Source organism: Oncorhynchus nerka, linkage group LG12 (genome assembly GCF_034236695.1).
Source record: "Oncorhynchus nerka isolate Pitt River linkage group LG12, Oner_Uvic_2.0, whole genome shotgun sequence".
In the NCBI taxonomy this organism is placed as follows: domain Eukaryota; kingdom Metazoa; phylum Chordata; class Actinopteri; order Salmoniformes; family Salmonidae; genus Oncorhynchus; species Oncorhynchus nerka.
The window spans coordinates 78739812-78760352 of NC_088407.1; the positions used below are offsets into that span (position 1 = coordinate 78739812).

General features: G+C 44.1%; 1 protein-coding gene and 2 pseudogenes across 1 annotated transcript; all 3 read left to right on the plus strand.

Annotated features, from left to right (window-relative positions):
* LOC135574132 (serine-rich adhesin for platelets-like) overlaps window positions 1-4645 on the plus strand; it is a 27199-nt pseudogene extending 22554 nt beyond the window's left edge.
* A 3909-nt stretch (window positions 4646-8554) lies between these two features.
* LOC135574133 (uncharacterized protein DDB_G0271670-like) lies at window positions 8555-10503 on the plus strand (annotated as a pseudogene).
* A 604-nt stretch (window positions 10504-11107) lies between these two features.
* Window positions 11108-18801, plus strand: LOC135574134 (uncharacterized; the record flags this gene model as incomplete). Its single annotated transcript, XM_065025019.1, has 2 exons — window positions 11108-11617; window positions 18508-18801. Coding segments are annotated over 2 exons (804 nt in total), but the record flags the coding sequence as incomplete, so codon positions are not given.
* Window positions 18802-20541: the final 1740 nt, after the last annotated feature.

Here is a 20541-nt window from a genome sequence, read left to right on the forward strand (position 1 = left end):
TAGTAGTCACAGTAGTGGTAGTGATAGTAGTAGTAGGATCAGTAGTAGTTGTAGTAGTGGTGGCAGCAGTAATAGTAGTAGTAGTAGTATTAGTAGTGGGGGCAGCAGTAATAGTAGTAGTAGTAGTATTAGAGTGGTGGCAGAAGTAGTCGTAGTAGTAGTATTAGTAGTGGGGGCAGCAGTAATAGTAGTAGTAGTATTAGTATTAGAGTGGTGGCAGCAGTAGTAGTAGCAGTAGTAGTAGTAGTGGTGGCAGCAGCAGTAGTAGTGGTGGCAGAAGTAGTAGTAGTAGTGGTAGTAGTGGTAGTAGTAGTTGTGGTAGTGGTGGCAGTAGTAGTAGTAGTAGTTGTAGTAGTGGTGGCAGTAGTAGTAGTAGTAGTTGTAGTTGTAGTAGTGATGGCAGAAGTAATAGTAGCAGTAGTAATAGTGGTGGCAGTAGCAGTAGTAGTAGTAGTAGTAGTAGTCGTAATAGTGGTGGTAGTGGTAGTAGTAGTAGGATAAGTAGTAGTAGTTGTAGTAGTGGTGGCAGTAGTAGTAGTAGTAGTAGTAGTAGTAGTAGTGGTGGCAGCAGTAGTAGTGGTGGCAGAAGTAGTAGTAGTAGTAGTAGTATTAGTAGTGGTGGCAGTAGTAGTAGTAGTAGTAGTAGTAGTAGTAGTGGTGGCAGTAGTAGTAGTAGTAGTAGTAGTAGTAGTAGTAGTAGTAGTTGTAGTAGTAGTAGTAGTAGTAGTAGTGGTGGCAGTAGTAGTAGTAGTAGTAGTAGTAGTAGTAGTAGTGGTGGCAGCAGTAGTGGTGGCAGCAGTAGAGGTAGTAGTAGTAGTAGTAGTAGTAGTAGTAGTAGTAGTAGTCGCAGTAGTAGTAGTAGTAGTAGTAGTAGTAGTAGTAGTAGTAGTAGTCGTGGTGGTGGCAGTAATAGAAGTAGTAGTGGTGGCAGTAGTAGTAGTAGTAGTGGTGTAGTAGTAGTAGTAGTTGTAGTAGTGGTGGCAGTAGTAGTAGTAGTAGTAGTTCTAGTAGTGGTGGTAGTAGTAGTAGTAGTTGTAGTAGTGATGGCAGAAGTAATAGTAGCACTAGTAATAGTGGTGGCAGTAGTAGTAGTAGTAGTAGTAATAGTGGTGGCAGTAGTAGTAGTAGTAGTAGTAGTAGTAGTGGTGGCAGCAGCAGTAGTAGTGGTGGCAGAAGTAGTAGTAGTAGTGGTAGTAGTGGTAGTAGTAGTTGTGGTAGTGGTGGCAGTAGTAGTAGTAGTAGTTGTAGTCGTGGTGGCAGTAGTAGTAGTAGTAGTAGTAGTGGTGGCAGTAGTAGTAGTAGTAGTAGTAGTAGTAGTAGTAGTGGTGGCAGTAGTAGTAGTAGTAGTAGTAGTAGTAGTAGTAGTTGTACTAGTAGTAGTAGTAGTAGTAGTGGTAGTAGTGGTGGCAGTAGTAGTAGTAGTAGTAGTAGTAGTAGTAGTAGTAGTAGTAGTGGTGGCAGCAGTAGTGGTGGCAGCAGCAGTAGTAGTAGTAGTAGTAGTAGTAGTAGTGGTGGCAGCAGCAGTAGTAGTGGTGGCAGAAGTAGTAGTAGTAGTTGTAGTAGTGGTGGCAGTAGTAGTAGTAGTAGTTGTAGTTGTAGTAGTGGTGGCAGAAGTAGTAGTAGTAGAAGTAGTAGTGGTGGCAGTAGTAGTAGTAGTAGTAGTTGTAGTAGTGGTGGCAGCAGTGGTAGTAGGAGTAGTCACAGTAGTGGTGGCAGCAGTAGTAGTAGTACTAGTAGTAGTAGTAGTAGTAGTAGTAGTGGCAGCAGTAGTAGTAGTAGTCGCAGTAGTGGTGGCAGCGGTAGTAGTTGTAGTAGTAGTAGTAGTAGTAGTAGTAGTAGTAGTGGTGGTACCAGCAGTAGTAGTAGTAGTAGTAGTGACAGCAGTAATAGTAGTGGTAGTAGTAGTAGTGGTAGTAGTGGTGGCAGCAGTAGTAGTAGTAGTAGTAGTAGTGGTGGCAGCAGTAGTAGTGGTAGTGGGGTAGTAGTAGTAGGATCAGTAGTAGTCACAGTAGTGGTAGTGATAGTAGTAGTAGGATCAGTAGTAGTTGTAGTAGTGGTGGCAGCAGTAATAGTAGTAGTAGTAGTATTAGTAGTGGGGGCAGCAGTAATAGTAGTAGTAGTAGTATTAGAGTGGTGGCAGAAGTAGTCGTAGTAGTAGTATTAGTAGTGGGGGCAGCAGTAATAGTAGTAGTAGTATTAGTATTAGAGTGGTGGCAGCAGTAGTAGTAGCAGTAGTAGTAGTAGTGGTGGCAGCAGCAGTAGTAGTGGTGGCAGAAGTAGTAGTAGTAGTGGTAGTAGTGGTAGTAGTAGTTGTGGTAGTGGTGGCAGTAGTAGTAGTAGTAGTTGTAGTAGTGGTGGCAGTAGTAGTAGTAGTAGTTGTAGTTGTAGTAGTGATGGCAGAAGTAATAGTAGCAGTAGTAATAGTGGTGGCAGTAGCAGTAGTAGTAGTAGTAGTAGTAGTCGTAATAGTGGTGGTAGTGGTAGTAGTAGTAGGATAAGTAGTAGTAGTTGTAGTAGTGGTGGCAGTAGTAGTAGTAGTAGTAGTAGTAGTAGTAGTGGTGGCAGCAGTAGTAGTGGTGGCAGAAGTAGTAGTAGTTGTGGTAGTAGTGGTAGTAGTAGTTGTGGTAGTGGTGGCAGTAGTAGTAGTAGTAGTTGTAGTAGTGGTGGCAGTAGTAGTAGTAGTAGTTGTAGTAGTGGTGGCAGAAGTAGTAGTAGTAGTAGTAGTAGTGGTGGCAGTAGTAGTAGTAGTAGTAGTTGTAGTAGTGGTGGCAGCAGTGGTAGTAGGAGTAGTCGCAGTAGTGGTGGCAGTAGTAGTAGTAGTAGTAGTAGTAGTAGTAGTAGTAGTGGTGGCAGTAGTAGTAGTAGTAGTAGTAGTGGTGGCAGAAGTAGTAGTCACAGTAGTGGTGGCAGCAGCAGTAGTCACAGTAGTAGTAGTAGTAGTGGCAGCAGTAGTAGTAGTAGTCGCAGTAGTGGTGGCAGCAGTAGTAGTAGTAGTAGTAGTGGTAGTGGTGGCAGCAGTAGTAGTAGTAGTAGTAGTAGTAGTGGTGGCAGCAGTAGTAGTGGTAGTGGGGTAGTAGTAGTAGGATCAGTAGTAGTCACAGTAGTGGTAGTGATAGTAGTAGTAGGATCAGTAGTAGTTGTAGTAGTGGTGGCAGCAGTAGTAGTAGTAGTAGTGGTGGCAGCAGTAACAGTAGTAGTAGTAGTAGTATTAGTAGTGGGGGCAGCAGTAATAGTAGTAGTAGCAGTATTAGAGTGGTGGCAGAAGTAGTAGTAGTAGTATTAGTAGTGGGGGCAGCAGTAATAGTAGTAGTAGTAGTAGTATTAGAGTGGTGGCAGCAGTAGTAGTAGCAGTAGTAGTAGTAGTGGTGGCAGCAGTAGTAGTGGTAGTGGAGGTAGTAGTAGTAGGATCAGTAGGAGTAGTGGTGGCAGCAGTAGTGGTGGCAGCAGCAGTAGTAGTAGTAGTAGTAGTAGTAGTAGTAGTGGTGGCAGCAGCAGTAGTAGTGGTGGCAGAAGTAGTAGTAGTAGTTGTAGTAGTGGTGGCAGTAGTAGTAGTAGTAGTTGTAGTTGTAGTAGTGGTGGCAGAAGTAGTAGTAGTAGAAGTAGTAGTGGTGGCAGTAGTAGTAGTAGTAGTAGTTGTAGTAGTGGTGGCAGCAGTGGTAGTAGGAGTAGTCACAGTAGTGGTGGCAGCAGTAGTAGTAGTACTAGTAGTAGTAGTAGTAGTAGTAGTAGTGGCAGTAGTAGTAGTCACAGTAGTGGTGGCAGCAGCAGTACTACTACTACTAGTAGTAGTAGTAGTAGTAGTGGCAGCAGTAGTAGTAGTAGTCGCAGTAGTGGTGGCAGCGGTAGTAGTTGTAGTAGTAGTAGTAGTAGTAGTAGTAGTAGTAGTAGTAGTGGTGGTACCAGCAGTAGTAGTAGTAGTAGTAGTGACAGCAGTAATAGTAGTGGTAGTAGTAGTAGTGGTAGTAGTGGTGGCAGCAGTAGTAGTAGTAGTAGTAGTAGTGGTGGCAGCAGTAGTAGTGGTAGTGGGGTAGTAGTAGTAGGATCAGTAGTAGTCACAGTAGTGGTAGTGATAGTAGTAGTAGGATCAGTAGTAGTTGTAGTAGTGGTGGCAGCAGTAATAGTAGTAGTAGTAGTATTAGTAGTGGGGGCAGCAGTAATAGTAGTAGTAGTAGTATTAGAGTGGTGGCAGAAGTAGTCGTAGTAGTAGTATTAGTAGTGGGGGCAGCAGTAATAGTAGTAGTAGTAGTAGTATTAGAGTCGTGGCAGCAGTAGTAGTAGCAGTAGTAGTAGTAGTGGTGGAAGCAGCAGTAGTAGTGGTGGCAGAAGTAGTAGTAGTAGTGGTAGTAGTGGTAGTAGTAGTTGTGGTAGTGGTGGCAGTAGTAGTAGTAGTAGTTGTAGTAGTGGTGGCAGTAGTAGTAGTAGTAGTTGTAGTTGTAGTAGTGATGGCAGAAGTAATAGTAGCAGTAGTAATAGTGGTGGCAGTAGCAGTAGTAGTAGTAGTAGTAGTAGTCGTAATAGTGGTGGTAGTGGTAGTAGTAGTAGGATAAGTAGTAGTAGTTGTAGTAGTGGTGGCAGTAGTAGTAGTAGTAGTAGTAGTAGTAGTAGTAGTAGTGGTGGCAGCAGTAGTAGTGGTGGCAGAAGTAGTAGTAGTTGTGGTAGTAGTGGTAGTAGTAGTTGTGGTAGTGGTGGCAGTAGTAGTAGTAGTAGTTGTAGTAGTGGTGGCAGTAGTAGTAGTAGTAGTTGTAGTAGTGGTGGCAGAAGTAGTAGTAGTAGTAGTAGTAGTGGTGGCAGTAGTAGTAGTAGTAGTAGTTGTAGTAGTGGTGGCAGCAGTGGTAGTAGGAGTAGTCGCAGTAGTGGTGGCAGAAGTAGTAGTAGTAGTAGTAGTAGTGGTGGCAGTAGTAGTAGTAGTAGTAGTTGTAGTAGTGGTGGCAGAAGTAGTAGTAGTAGTAGTAGTAGTGGTGGCAGTAGTAGTAGTAGTAGTAGTAGTAGTAGTAGTAGTAGTAGTAGTAGTAGTAGTAGTAGTAGTGGTGGCAGTAGTAGTAGTAGTAGTAGTAGTGGTGGCAGAAGTAGTAGTCACAGTAGTGGTGGCAGCAGCAGTAGTCACAGTAGTAGTAGTAGTAGTGGCAGCAGTAGTAGTAGTAGTCGCAGTAGTGGTGGCAGCAGTAGTAGTAGTAGTAGTAGTAGTAGTAGTAGTAGTGGTGGTACCAGCAGTAGTAGTAGTAGTAGTAGTGACAGCAGTAATAGTAGTGGTAGTAGTAGTAGTGGTAGTGGTGGCAGCAGTAGTAGTAGTAGTAGTAGTAGTAGTGGTGGCAGCAGTAGTAGTGGTAGTGGGGTAGTAGTAGTAGGATCAGTAGTAGTCACAGTAGTGGTAGTGATAGTAGTAGTAGGATCAGTAGTAGTTGTAGTAGTGGTGGCAGCAGTAGTAGTAGTAGTAGTGGTGGCAGCAGTAACAGTAGTAGTAGTAGTAGTATTAGTAGTGGGGGCAGCAGTAATAGTAGTAGTAGCAGTATTAGAGTGGTGGCAGAAGTAGTAGTAGTAGTATTAGTAGTGGGGGCAGCAGTAATAGTAGTAGTAGTAGTCGTATTAGAGTGGTGGCAGCAGTAGTAGTAGCAGTAGTAGTAGTAGTGGTGGCAGCAGTAGTAGTGGTAGTGGAGGTAGTAGTAGTAGGATCAGTAGGAGTAGTTGTAGTAGTGGTGGCAGCAGTAGTAGTAGTCGCAGTAGTGGTGGCAGTAGTAGTAGTAGTAGTATTATTATTATTATTAGTAGTAGTAGTAGTGGCAGCAGTAGTAGTAGTAGTAGTAGTAGTAGTAGTAGTAGAGGTACTAGTAGTAGTAGTGGTGGCAGCAGTAGTAGTAGGTGTAGTTGTAGTAGTGGTGGCAGCAGCAGTAGTAGTAGTTGTAGTTGTAGTAGTGGTGGCAGTAGTAGTAGTAGTAGTAGTAGTAGTAGTAGTAGTGGTGGCAGGAGTAGAAGTGGTAGTAGTAGTAGTGGTGGCAGCAGTAGTAGTGGTAGTGGTGGTAGTAGTAGTAGGATCAGTAGTAGTCACAGTAGTGGTAGTAGTAATAGGATCAGTAGGAGTAGTTGTAGTAGTGGGGCAGCAGCAGCAGTAGTAGTAGTAGTAGTAGTAGTAGTAGTAGTAGTAGTAGTAGTAGAGGTAGTAGTAGTAGTAGTAGTAGAGGTAGTAGTAGTAGTAGTAGTAGTAGTAGTAGTAGTAGTAGTGGTAGTAGTAGTAGTAGTAGAGGTAGTAGTAGTAGCAGTAGTAGAGGTAGTAGTAGTAGTAGTAGTAGTAGTAGTAGTGGTGGCAGTAGTAGTAGTAGTAATAGTAGTGGTGGCAGAAGTAGTAGTCACAGTAGTGGTGGCAGCAGCAGTACTACTACTAGTAGTAGTAGTAGTAGTAGTAGTAGTAGTGGCAGCAGTAGTAGTAGTAGTCGCAGTAGTGGTGGCAGAAATAGTAGTTGTAGTAGTAGTAGTAGTAGTGGTGGTACCAGCAGTAGTAGTAGTAGTAGTAGTGACAGCAGTAATAGTAGTGGTAGTAGTAGTAGTGGTAGTGGTGGCAGCAGTAGTAGTAGTAGTAGTAGTAGTAGTGGTGGCAGCAGTAGTAGTGGTAGTGGGGTAGTAGTAGTAGGATCAGTAGTAGTCACAGTAGTGGTATTGATAGTAGTAGTAGGATCAGTAGTAGTTGTAGTAGTGGTGGCAGCAGTAGTAGTAGTAGTAGTGGTGGCAGCAGTAACAGTAGTAGTAGTAGTAGTATTAGTAGTGGGGGCAGCAGTAATAGTAGTAGTAGTAGTATTAGAGTGGTGGCAGAAGTAGTAGTAGTAGTATTAGTAGTGGGGGCAGCAGTAATAGTAGTAGTAGTAGTAGTATTAGAGTGGTGGCAGCAGTAGTAGTAGCAGTAGTAGTAGTAGTGGTGGCAGCAGTAGTAGTGGTAGTGGAGGTAGTAGTAGTAGGATCAGTAGGAGTAGTTGTAGTAGTGGTGGCAGCAGTAGTAGTAGTCGCAGTAGTGGTGGCAGTAGTAGTAGTAGTAGTATTATTATTATTATTAGTAGTAGTAGTAGTGGCAGCAGTAGTAGTAGTAGTAGTAGTAGTAGTAGTAGAGGTACTAGTAGTAGTAGTGGTGGCAGCAGTAGTAGTAGTTGTAGTTGTAGTAGTGGTGGCAGTAGTAGTAGTAGTAGTAGTAGTAGTAGTAGTGGTGGCAGGAGTAGAAGTGGTAGTAGTAGTAGTGGTGGCAGCAGTAGTAGTGGTAGTGGTGGTAGTAGTAGTAGGATCAGTAGTAGTCACAGTAGTGGTAGTAGTAATAGGATCAGTAGGAGTAGTTGTAGTAGTGGTGACAGCAGCAGTAGTAGTAGTAGTAGTAGTAGTAGTAGTAGTAGTAGTAGAGGTAGTAGTAGTAGTAGTAGTAGTAGTAGTAGTAGTAGTAGTAGTGGTAGTAGTAGTAGTAGTAGAGGTAGTAGTAGTAGCAGTAGTAGAGGTAGTAGTAGTAGTAGTAGTAGTAGTAGTAGTAGTGGTGGCAGTAGTAGTAGTAGTAATAGTAGTGGTGGCAGAAGTAGTAGTCACAGTAGTGGTGGCAGCAGCAGTACTACTAGTAGTAGTAGTAGTAGTAGTAGTAGTAGTAGTAGTAGTGGCAGCAGTAGTAGTAGTAGTCGCAGTAGTGGTGGCAGAAGTAGTAGTTGTAGTAGTAGTAGTAGTAGTGGTGGTACCAGCAGTAGTAGTAGTAGTAGTAGTGACAGCAGTAATAGTAGTGGTAGTAGTAGTAGTGGTAGTGGTGGCAGCAGTAGTAGTAGTAGTAGTAGTAGTAGTGGTGGCAGCAGTAGTAGTGGTAGTGGGGTAGTAGTAGTAGGATCAGTAGTAGTCACAGTAGTGGTATTGATAGTAGTAGTAGGATCAGTAGTAGTTGTAGTAGTGGTGGCAGCAGTAGTAGTAGTAGTAGTGGTGGCAGCAGTAACAGTAGTAGTAGTAGTAGTATTAGTAGTGGGGGCAGCAGTAATAGTAGTAGTAGTAGTATTAGAGTGGTGGCAGAAGTAGTAGTAGTAGTATTAGTAGTGGGGGCAGCAGTAATAGTAGTAGTAGTAGTATTAGAGTGTGTGGCAGCAGTAGTAGTAGCAGTAGTAGTAGTAGTGGTGGCAGCAGTAGTAGTGGTAGTGGAGGTAGTAGTAGTAGGATCAGTAGGAGTAGTTGTAGTAGTGGTGGCAGCAGTAGTAGTAGTCGCAGTAGTGGTGGCAGTAGTAGTAGTAGTAGTATTATTATTATTATTAGTAGTAGTAGTAGTGGCAGCAGTAGTAGTAGTAGTAGTAGTAGTAGTAGTAGAGGTACTAGTAGTAGTAGTGGTGGCAGCAGTAGTAGTAGTTGTAGTTGTAGTAGTGGTGGCAGTAGTAGTAGTAGTAGTAGTAGTAGTAGTAGTGGTGGCAGGAGTAGAAGTGGTAGTAGTAGTAGTGGTGGCAGCAGTAGTAGTGGTAGTGGTGGTAGTAGTAGTAGGATCAGTAGTAGTCACAGTAGTGGTAGTAGTAATAGGATCAGTAGGAGTAGTTGTAGTAGTGGTGACAGCAGCAGTAGTAGTAGTAGTAGTAGTAGTAGTAGTAGTAGTAGTAGAGGTAGTAGTAGTAGTAGTAGTAGTAGTAGTAGTAGTAGTAGTAGTGGTAGTAGTAGTAGTAGTAGAGGTAGTAGTAGTAGCAGTAGTAGAGGTAGTAGTAGTAGTAGTAGTAGTAGTAGTAGTAGTAGTGGTGGCAGTAGTAGTAGTAGTAATAGTAGTGGTGGCAGAAGTAGTAGTCACAGTAGTGGTGGCAGCAGCAGTACTACTAGTAGTAGTAGTAGTAGTAGTAGTAGTAGTAGTAGTGGCAGCAGTAGTAGTAGTAGTCGCAGTAGTGGTGGCAGAAGTAGTAGTTGTAGTAGTAGTAGTAGTAGTGGTGGTACCAGCAGTAGTAGTAGTAGTAGTAGTGACAGCAGTAATAGTAGTGGTAGTAGTAGTAGTGGTAGTGGTGGCAGCAGTAGTAGTAGTAGTAGTAGTAGTAGTAGTAGTGGTGGCAGCAGTAGTAGTGGTAGTGGGGTAGTAGTAGTAGGATCAGTAGTAGTCACAGTAGTGGTAGTGGTAGTAGTAGTAGGATCAGTAGTAGTTGTAGTAGTGGTGGCAGCAGCAGTAGTAGTAGTAGTAGTGGTGGCAGCAGTAATAGTAGTAGTAGTAGTATTAGTAGTGGGGGCAGCAGTAATAGTAGTAGTAGTAGTAGTAGTAGTTGTAGTTGTAGTAGTGGTTGCAGCAGTAGTAGTAGTAGTAGTAGTAGTAGTAGTAGTAGTAGTGGTGGCAGCAGTAGAAGTGGTAGTAGTAGTAGTAGTAGTGGAGGCAGCAGACAGTAGTAGTAGGATCAGTAGTAGTCGCAGTAGTAGTAGTGGTGGAATTAGTAGTAGTAGGAGCAGTAGTAAGAGCAGTAGTGGTAGTAGTCGGTGTAGTGGTGGCAGCAGTAGTAGTAGTGGTGGTAGTAGTAGTAAGAGCAGTAGTAAGAGCAGTAGTGGTAGTGGCAGTAGTAGTCGCAGTAGTGGTAGTAGTAGTAAGAGCAGTGGTGGTAGTGGGGGTAGTAGTGGTAGTGGTAGTAGTAGTAAGAGCAGTAGTGGTAGTAGTTGTAAGAGCAGTAGTAGTCACAGTAGTGGTAGTGGTGGTAGTAGTAGTAGCATTAGCAGTGTTAGTAGCAATGGTAGTGGTAGTAGTAGTAAGAGCAGTAGTGGTAGTAGTTGTAAGAGCAGTAGTAAGAACAGTACTGGTAGTGGTGGTAGTAGTAGTAGCATTAGTGGTAGTGGTGGTAGTAGTAGCAGTAACAGTAGTGGTAGTGGTAGTAGTAGTAGCAGTAACAGTAGTGGTAGTGGTGGTAGTAGGAGTAGTATTGGCAGTAGTAGTAGTATTAGATGTACAGGAATGTCAATTTAGTAATTTCATTGATCTCTTGCAGTTTTATTGATATGTGTCTGGATTTGACTTCCTTTTAAAAGTCAGTGAATTAGAGCCAAGCGATAGCCAAAGGTACTGAGAAAGGTAGTAGTAGTAGTAAGAGCAGTAGTGGTAGTAGTAGTAAGAGCAGTCGTGGTAGTAGTGGTAGTGATGGTAGTAGTAGTAAGAGCAGTAGTGGTAGTAAGAGTAGTAGTAAGAGCAGTAGTGGTAGTGGTGGTAGTAGTAGTAAGAGCAGTAGTGGTAGTGGTGGTAGTAGTAGTTAGAGCAGTAGTAAGAGCAGTAGTGGTAGTAGTAGTAGTAAGAGCAATAGTAGTAAGAGCAGTAGTGGTAGTAGTAGTAAGAGCAGTAGTGGTAGTAGTAGTAAGAGTAGTAGTGGTAGTGGTGGTAGTAGTAGTTAGAGCAGTAGTAAGAGCAGTACTGGTAGTTGTAGTAAGAGCAGTAGTAGTAAGAGCAGTAGTGGTAGTAGTAGTAAGAGCAGTAGTGGTAGTAGTAGTAAGAGTAGTAGTAAGAGCAGTAGTGGTAGTGGTGGTAGTAGTAGTAAGAGCAGTAGTGGTAGTGGTGGTAGTAGTAGTTAGAGCAGTAGTAAGATCAGTAGTGGTAGTAGCAGTAAGAGCAGTAGTAAGAGCAGTAGTGGTAGTGGTGGTAGTAGTAGTAAGAGCATTAGTAGTCACAGTAGTAGTAGTAAGAGCAGTAAAGGTAGTGGTGAAAGTAGTAGTAAGATCAGTAGTAAGAGCAGTAGTGGTAGTAGTAGTAAGAGCAGTAGTAAGAGCAGTAGTGGTAGTAGTAGTAAGAGCAGTAGTGGTAGTGGTGGTAGTAGTAGTAAGAGCAGTAGTTGTCGCAGTAGTGGTAGTGTTGGTAGTAGTAGTAAGAGCAGTATTAAGAGCAGTAGTGGTAGTAGTAGTAAGAGCAGTGGTTGTAGTAGTAGTTAGATCAGTAGTAAGAGCAGTAGTGGTAGTAGTTGTAAGAGCAGTGGTGGTAGTAGTAGTAAGAGCAGTATTAAGAGCACTGGTGGTAGTAGTAGTTAGAGCAGTAGTGGTAGTAGTAGTAAGAGCAGTGGTGGTAGTAGTAGTTAGAGCAGTAGTGGTAGTAGTTGTAAGAGCAGTGGTGGTAGTAGTAGTAAGAGCAGTAGTAAGAGCAGTAGTGGTAGTGGTGGTAGTTGTAGTAGTGGTAGTAGTAGTAAGAGCAGTGGTGGTAGTAGTAGTTAGAGCAGTATTAAGAGCAGTAGTGGTAGTAGTAGTAAGAGCAGTAGTAAGAGCAGTAGTGGTAGTGGTGGTAGTTGTAGTAGTGGTAGTAGTTGTAAGAGCAGTGGTGGTAGTAGTAGTTAGAGCAGTATTAAGAGCAGTAGTGGTAGTAGTAGTAAGAGCAGTGGTGGTAGTAGTAGTTAGAGCAGTAGTGGTAGTAGTTGTAAGAGCAGTGGTGGTAGTAGTAGTAAGAGCAGTAGTAAGAGCAGTAGTGGTAGTGGTGGTAGTTGTAGTAGTGGTAGTAGTAGTAAGAGCAGTAGTGAAAGGGGTGGTAGTAGTAGTAGTAGCGGTAGTAAGAGCAGTAGTGGTAGTGGTGGTAGTTGTAGTAGTGGTAGTAGTAGTAAGAGCAGTGGTGGTAGTGGTGGTAGTAGTGGTAGTGGTAGTAGTAGTAAGAGCAGTAGTGGTAGTAGTTGTAAGAGCAGTAGTAAGAGCAGTAGTGGTAGTGGTGGTAGTAGTAGTAGCATTAGTAGTGGTAGTAGTATTAGATGTACAGGAATGTCAATTTAGTAATTTCAGTGATCTCTTGCAGTTTTATTGATATGTGTCTGGATTTGACTTCCTTTTAAAAGTCTGTGAATTAGAGCCAAGCGATAGCCAAAGGTACTGAGAAAGTCCCAGACCCATAGGGATGATGATTACGACAGAAAATACATCTCAGGGGGCCTCCTGCGTGGCTGTGGCCAGGTGTCCCATAGGACGACTCACAATTGGCCCAGCGTCGTCCGGGTTAGGGGAGGGTTTGGCTCATCGTGCTCTAGCGACTCTTTGTTGCGGGCTGGGTGCCTGGGGGCTGACCCCGGTCGCCAGTTGAATGGTGTTTCCTCCGACACATTGTTGCGGCTGTCTTCCAGGTTAAACTGGGTGGTTAAGTTAACTGGTTAAGGAGCGCGGCTAGGCGGGTCACTATACACACACATCCCACTACATACACACATCCCACTACATACACACATCCCACTACACACACACATCCCACAATATACACCCCATCCCACTACACACACACATCCCACAACACACACCCCATCCCACTGCACACACACATCCCACAACACACACCCCATCCCAATACACAAACACATCCCACTACACACACACATCCCACAACACACACCCCATCCCACTACACACACACATCCCACAACACACACCCCATCCCAATACACACACACATCCCACTACACACCCCCATCCCACTACACATACACACACCCCCATCCCACTACACATACCCCATCCCACTACACATACACACACCCCTATCCCACTACACCCCCCCATCCCACTACACACACACCCACTACACATACACACACCCACTCCCCTACACCCCGATCCCACTACACACACCCCCTACACCCCCCCCCCCCGATCCCACTACACCCCCCTACACACACACACACACACACACACACACACACACACACACACACACACACACACACACACACACACACACACACACACATCCCACTACACATACACACACCCCTATCCCACTACACACACACACACACCCATCCCACTACACATACCCCATCCCACTACACACACCCCATCCCACTACACACACACCCCTACACACACATACCCCTACACACACACCACCCCATCACAACACATACACCCCTACACACACACACCCCATCCCACTACACACACACACTCCTACACACACCCCCATCCCACTACTCACACACACCCCTACACACACACCCATCCCACTACACACACCCCCATCCCACTACACACACACCCCACTACACACACACACACACACCCCCCATCCCACTACACACACACACACCCCACCCCACTACACACACACACACACCACTACACACACACCCTCCACCCCACTACACACACACACCATTACACACACAAACCCCACCCCACTACACACACACACCCCGCTACATATATACATACGTACACCCCACTACACACACACACACACACACACACACACACACACACACACACACACACACACACACACACACACACACACACACACACACACACACACACACACACACACACACACACACACACACACACCCCACTACACACACACACACCATTACACACACACACACACACACATACACACACATACACACACACACACACACTACAATATGACAATGTCTAGATATGTTTGTTAGGCTGTTACACAGCGCACTACAACATTACAACAGAGTAATGATACATCAGACATATTTGATTTATTATGTGCCATATTGACACATTTTTCTGGGCTTCTTTTTCTTCAATGACAGGCTACTTCTTAGACAGGCTACTTCTTAGACAGGTTACTTCAATGACAGGCTACTCTGGCTACACCTAAGCCAAACCCACATATAATAAGTGAAATCGAAACATTTCTCCATAGGCCTTGTGTATTAGTTTGCTCCACAAACACCTCGCTGTGGGTTGAATCTTCACATCAAATAACTACTGAGAACATGATTGACTTCCAACCAAAACATTCCTCTATCCACTTCCCTGCCATGTGTCAGTCACACCCTGCCAACAAACAAACAAACATCACAGTGAACCAACAAAGCTCTGAATTACCCCCATTTTCTTTCATTTCTTTCTTTCTCTTCTCTTCCAGGTATTCTCTCTCTCCAGACGTCTTTGGTTGTGAAAGCAGGTAATCTAGAGTAAACATCATTAACGGTTTGCTCATATCGCCCTCTTTGTGTTGCAGTAAGTTGTTTAAAGAGGTTTTGTGCTGTAATGGCGTGGTCAGGCCGGTGCAGACGGTGCCAGGAGGCTCTGAAGTACCGGTTGGCTGGAGACCTGTCTGGACACAGAACAGACCTCTGGTCAACTGGACTCACTAGAATAATAATACTGCACAAAATGTCAGTGCAGGTCCATTTCCTGGGCATAGAGAGGGAACTGGATCCATTAATACTGTATTATAGCAGCACACAACTGATACACCTGCCCTTCAGTAGCAGATTCAGACACGGATTTCACAATTTCCTGGCGATCAATCCTGAGATCTGGACAAATCTTGAAGTGCATAAGGGGGCATACTGGAGGGGGCATACTGTATATCCACTATACCATACACACATGATACACCTGCTCTTACTTCTGCTATGTACTCAATTACAAAGAGGTTAATGGAAAGATATACATATCAGGGAATCCATCTCCCTGGAAACATTTATATTTTATTTAACTAGACAAGTCAGTTAAGGACAAATTCTTATTTTCAATGACGGCCTAGGAACCGTGGGTTAACTGCCTGTTCAGGGGCAGAACGACAGATTTGTATCTTGTCAGCTCAGGGATTTGAACTTGCAACCTTTCGGTTACTAGTCCACCGCTCTAACCACTAGGCTACCCTGCCGTCCCATGCCCCATAAATACATCGACAGAGAGAGAGATGTAGAGACAGAGAGATACAGAGCGAGAGAGAGATCGAGAGATACACAGAGACAGAGAGATACAGAGAGAGAGATATAGAGACAGAGAGATACAGAGAGAGAGATATAGAGACAGAGAGATACAGAGACAGAGAGATACAGAGAGAGAGATATAGAGACAGAGAGATACAGAGACAGAGAGATACAGAGAGAGATATAGAGACAGAGAGATACAGAGACAGAGAGATACAGAGAGAGAGAGAGACAGAGAGATACAGAGAGAGAGATACAGAGAGAGAGATTTTATTTTATTTATTTTATTTCACCTTTATTTAACCAGGTAAGCAAGTTGAGAACAAGTTCTCATTTACAATTGCGACCTGGCCAAGATAAAGCAAAGCAGTTCGACACATACAACGACACAGAGTTACACATGGAGTAAAACAAACATACAGTCAATAATACAGTAAAAAAAACAAGTCTATATACAATGTGAGCAAATTAGGTGAGAAGGGAGGTAAAGGCAAAAAAGGCCATGGTGGCAAAGTAAATACAATATAGCAAGTAAAACACTGGAATGGTAGTTTTGCAATGGAAGAATGTGCAAAGTAGAAATAAAAATAATGGGGTGCAAAGGAGCAAAATAAATAAATAAATTAAATACAGTTGGGAAAGAGGTAGTTGTTTGGGCTAAATTATAGGTGGGCTATGTACAGGTGCAGTAATCTGTAAGATGCTCTGACAGTTGGTGCTTAAAGCTAGTGAGGGAGATAAGTGTTTCCAATTTAAGAGATTTTTGTAGTTCGTTCCAGTCATTGGCAGCAGAGAACTGGAAGGAGAGGCGGCCAAAGAAAGAATTGGTTTTGGGGGTGACTAGAGAGATATACCTGCTGGAGCGTGTGCTACAGGTGGGAGATGCTATGGTGACCAGCGAGCTGAGATAAGGGGGGACTTTATGTTTCCCATGCCAATAAAGACCCTTGAATTGAATTGAATTGAGAGAGGAGAGGTCATGAGCAGATGAGCCTCTGCATTTTTCAGCATGTTCTTTAAAAAAGATAGATTTAGAGTTGGATAAACTTGGATTTGTTGTCATATACATATAACAGGATGCTACCCTCTACAACATAACTTTCACTCCAAATCAAAACTCAAAACCCACAACCTGATTTTGGACAGAATTACGGAATCACCTGACAGCGACCAAAGATTATACGCTACTGCTACTCTCTGTTCATCATATATGCATAGTCACTTTAACCATATCTACATGTACATACTACCTCAATCAGCCTGACTAACCGGTGTCTGTATGTAACCTCGCTACTTTTATAGCCTCGCTACTGTATATATATAGCCTGTCTTTTTACTGTTGTTTTATTTCTTTACCTATTGTTCACAATACCTTTTTTGCACTATTGGTTAGAGCCTGTAAGTAAGCATTTCACTGTAAGGTTGAAATACCTGTTGTATTCAGCGCATGTGACAAATAAACTTTGGTTTGATTTGAAATGCTCTGGAAAACAACAAAAACCTGAAAACACCATCCAACCTGGAACTGAGTGAGTAATGTTTAGTCTGAAGCTATATTTTATTTCCAAAAGCCAAGAAAAATACATTACATGACTTTATAAGGACTGAATGCTAAATTAAGGCTGCCAAGCTTGATCAACTTCAATTAGCACTGACGTGTCAAGTGAGAGGTGTCAAAGCCCTTTTGCCCAACAATGGCAGGAGAGTCTACTCCAACCAAATGGAGAGGCCGTAGAAGCTGCCTCCCGCTGTTCAGAGGTAATTAAAATACAGTAACCTGTGTATGTAAAGAATAAGACACAAAAAGAGCAATAAATGAAGCTCCTTATGGAAAATCAAGAGATACTTTTTGCTGACTGTTATAAAAATGGAAACCTCATCTTACACACAGACCATCCCCTGGCATGGCACGGTGCTATATCAGCACACTAAATTCAGAACAATGAGGACTCTCAGCTAATATAAATCTAATATTTATTTAACTAGGCAAGTCAGTTTAAGAACAAATTCTTATTTTCAATGACAGCCTAGGAACAGTGGGTTAACTGCCTGTTCAGGGGTAGAACGATAGATTTGTACCTTGTTAGCTCGGGGGTTTGAACTTGCAACCTTCCAGTTACTAGTCCAACGCTCTAACCACTAGGCTACCCTGCCACCCCAATATAAATCTCTATAAGTCTGGAATGGTATTGGTACATGGCAACCCCAAACAGTTTCAGCTGGACTTTCACCTAATCAAATAATTAGCTCAGCAGGAGAAGCTCTCCCTTGAGAAAGATACCCCCACCCCGAGCGGGTCAGACCAGACCTCCTCATTATATAACCCCACAGACGAGCAACCCCAAGCAGAAAGTCAACCTCCCAGCACAGAGTACTACCCCCTCATTGAAATGGGGATACAGGATACATTTACCCACCTAGATACAGGATACATTTACCCACCTAGATACAGGATACATTTACCCACCTAGATACAGGATACATTTACCCACCTAGATACAGGATACATTTACCCACCTAGATAGAGGATACATTTACCCACCTAGATACAGGATGCATTTACCCACCTAGATACAGGATGCATTTACCCACCTAGATACAGGATACATTTACCCACCTAGATACAGGATACATTTACCCACCTAGATACAGGATACATTTACCCACCTAGATACAGGATACATTTACCCACCTAGATACAGGATACATTTACCCACCTAGATACAGGATGCATTTACCCACCTAGATACAGGATATATTTACCCACCTAGATACAGGATACATTTACCCACATAGATACAGGATACATTTACCCACCTAGCTACAGGATACATTTACCCACCTAGATACAGGATACATTTACCCACCTAGATACAGGATACATTTACCCACCTAGATACAGGATACATTTACCCACCTAGATACAGGATACATTTACCCACCTAGATACAGGATACATTTACCCACCTAGATACAGGATGCATTTACCCACCTAGATACAGGATGCATTTACCCACCTAGATACAGGATACATTTACCCACATAGATACAGAATACATTTACCCACCTAGATACAGGATACATTTACCCACCTAGATACAGGATACATTTACCCACCTAGATACAGGATACATTTACCCACCTAGATACAGGATACATTTACCCACCTAGATACAGGATACATTTACCCACCTAGATACAGGATACATTTACCCACCTAGATACAGGATACATTTACCCACATAGATACAGGATACATTTACCCACCTAGCTACAGGATACATTTACCCACCTAGATACAGGATACATTTACCCACCTAGATACAGGAAACATTTACCCACCTAGATACAGGATACATTTACCCACCTAGATACAGGATACATTTACCCACCTAGATACAGGATACATTTACCCACATAGATACAGGATACATTTACCCACCTAGCTACAGGATACATTTACCCACCTAGATACAGGATACATTTACCCACATAGATACAGGATACATTTACCCACCTAGATACAGGATACATTTACCCACCTAGATACAGGATACATTTACCCACCTAGATACAGGAAACATTTACCCACCTAGATACAGGATACATTTACCCACCTAGATACAGGATACATTTACCCACCTAGATACAGGATACATTTACCCACCTAGATACAGGATACATTTACCCACCTAGATACAGGATATATTTACCCACCTAGATACAGGATACATTTACCCACATAGATACAGGATACATTTACCCACCTAGCTACAGGATACATTTACCCACCTAGATACAGGATACATTTACCCACATAGATACAGGATACATTTACCCACCTAGATACAGGATACATTTACCCACCGAGATGTAAGGCAGGTGGAGCTGGAACAGCAGACCCTGACCACAATAGGACAGTCCACGCCAGACCCTGACCACAGCAGGACAGTCCACGCTAGACCCTGACCACGTCGACACCACAGCAGGACAGTCCACGCCAGACCCTGACCACGGCGACATCACAGCAGGACAGTCCACACCAAACCCTGACCACGTCGACATCACAGCAGGACAGTCCACACCAGACCCTGACCACGTCGACATCACAGCAGGACAGTCCACGCCAGACCCTGACCACATCAACATCACAGCAGGACAGTCCACACCAGACCCTGACCACAGCAGGACAGTCCACACCAGACCCTGACCACGTCGACATCACAGCAGGACAGTCCACACCAGACCCTGACCACAGCAGGACAGTCCACACCAGACCCTGACCACGTCGACATCACAGCAGGACAGTCCACGCCAGACCCTGACCACATCAACATCACAGCAGGACAGTCCACACCAGACCCTGACCACAGCAGGACAGTCCACACCAGACCCTGACCACGTCGACATCACAGCAGGACAGTCCACACCAGACCCTGACCACAGCAGGACAGTCCACACCAGACCCTGACCACAGCAGGACAGTCCACGCCAGACCCTGACCACGTCGACATCACAGCAGGACAGTCCACACCAGACCCTGACCACGTCGACATCACAGCAGGACAGACAAATGAAGAACCCCAAGCCCACTGAGGACAAACACAAGCCACAGATTGTTCTCCTTATGGACTCAAACTGGAAATATATACAAGAAAAATAACTTTTTCCCAAACACAGTGTGTCTAAACTCTGGTGTCCAAACACCCAGCGTGGCCATGACTTTCTGTCTGAGGACCAACTAGGGTAACCCAGCCACATGATAATACACACAGGCACAAATGACCTGAGAACACATTTGGAAAGGGTGGCCACAGCACTCAAGGGAGTGATTGAAAAAGCTTCTTCTACTTTCCCCAACGCACACGTGGTTACATCCACCCTGCTACCACAAAAGTACTTCCACCCTGCTACCATACAGCAGGGAAACACAAGTATTTCCTGTGACTGTGCCTCAAAACCAAATGTTTACCTGGCCCACCACTCTACCCTGGACTTGAACAGCCTTTATGACCAGGTCCACCTCTACAAGGCAGCAGTGCCCACCTTTGCCCAGACCCTAAAGGATATCGCTCTCAAATGCAGCTCCAACACTTCAAAGGACAACAGATCAATAGACACCTCGCCCAGACCAGCGAGACACTCTCACAGACCAGCGAGACACTATCCCAGATCTGCCGGACCCTCAAGTCAACCATGCCCACAACCCATTTAGGCCCCCTCAGATCAGACCTATGCCCCTCCTGCCCACCCCATGCACCTCGCCCCATGCACCCCACCCCATGCACCCCCACCCTCAAGTCAATGGCATGTAACAGATGCTCAGCAGGCTCTGCTCACACTTACTGGCCTGAGGCCAAACCACACGACCAATAACATTCAACACTTTATGGAACACAAAGCCTTCACTATCTCATCCTGGAATATCCCATACCTGATGTCATCTGCCTTTGGCCTAAAGAGCAGGAACTTGGACTTCATCAAAGAAATCGAAAATATAGACATTGTCATCCTACAAGAAACCTGGTATAGAGGAGACGGACCCACTGGTTGCCCTCTAGGTTACAGAGCTGGTAGTCCCAACCACCAAACTACCAGGTGTGAAACAGGGAAGGGACTCTGGGGTTATGCTAATTTGGTATAGAGCAGACCTAACTCACTCCATTAAATTAATCAAAACAGGAACATTTTTCATTTGGCTAGAAATTCAAAAGGAAACGATCTTAACAGAGAAAAATGTCCTCCTGTGTGCTACCTATATCCCCCCACTAGAATCCCCATACTTTAATGAAGACAGCTTCTCCATCCTGGAGGGGGAAATCAATCATTTCCAGGTCCAGTGACATGTACTAGTCTGTGGCGACCTAAATGCCAGAACCGGACAAGAACCTGACACCCTCAGCACACAGGGGGACAAAAACCTGTGTCACGACTTCCGCCTAAGTCGGCT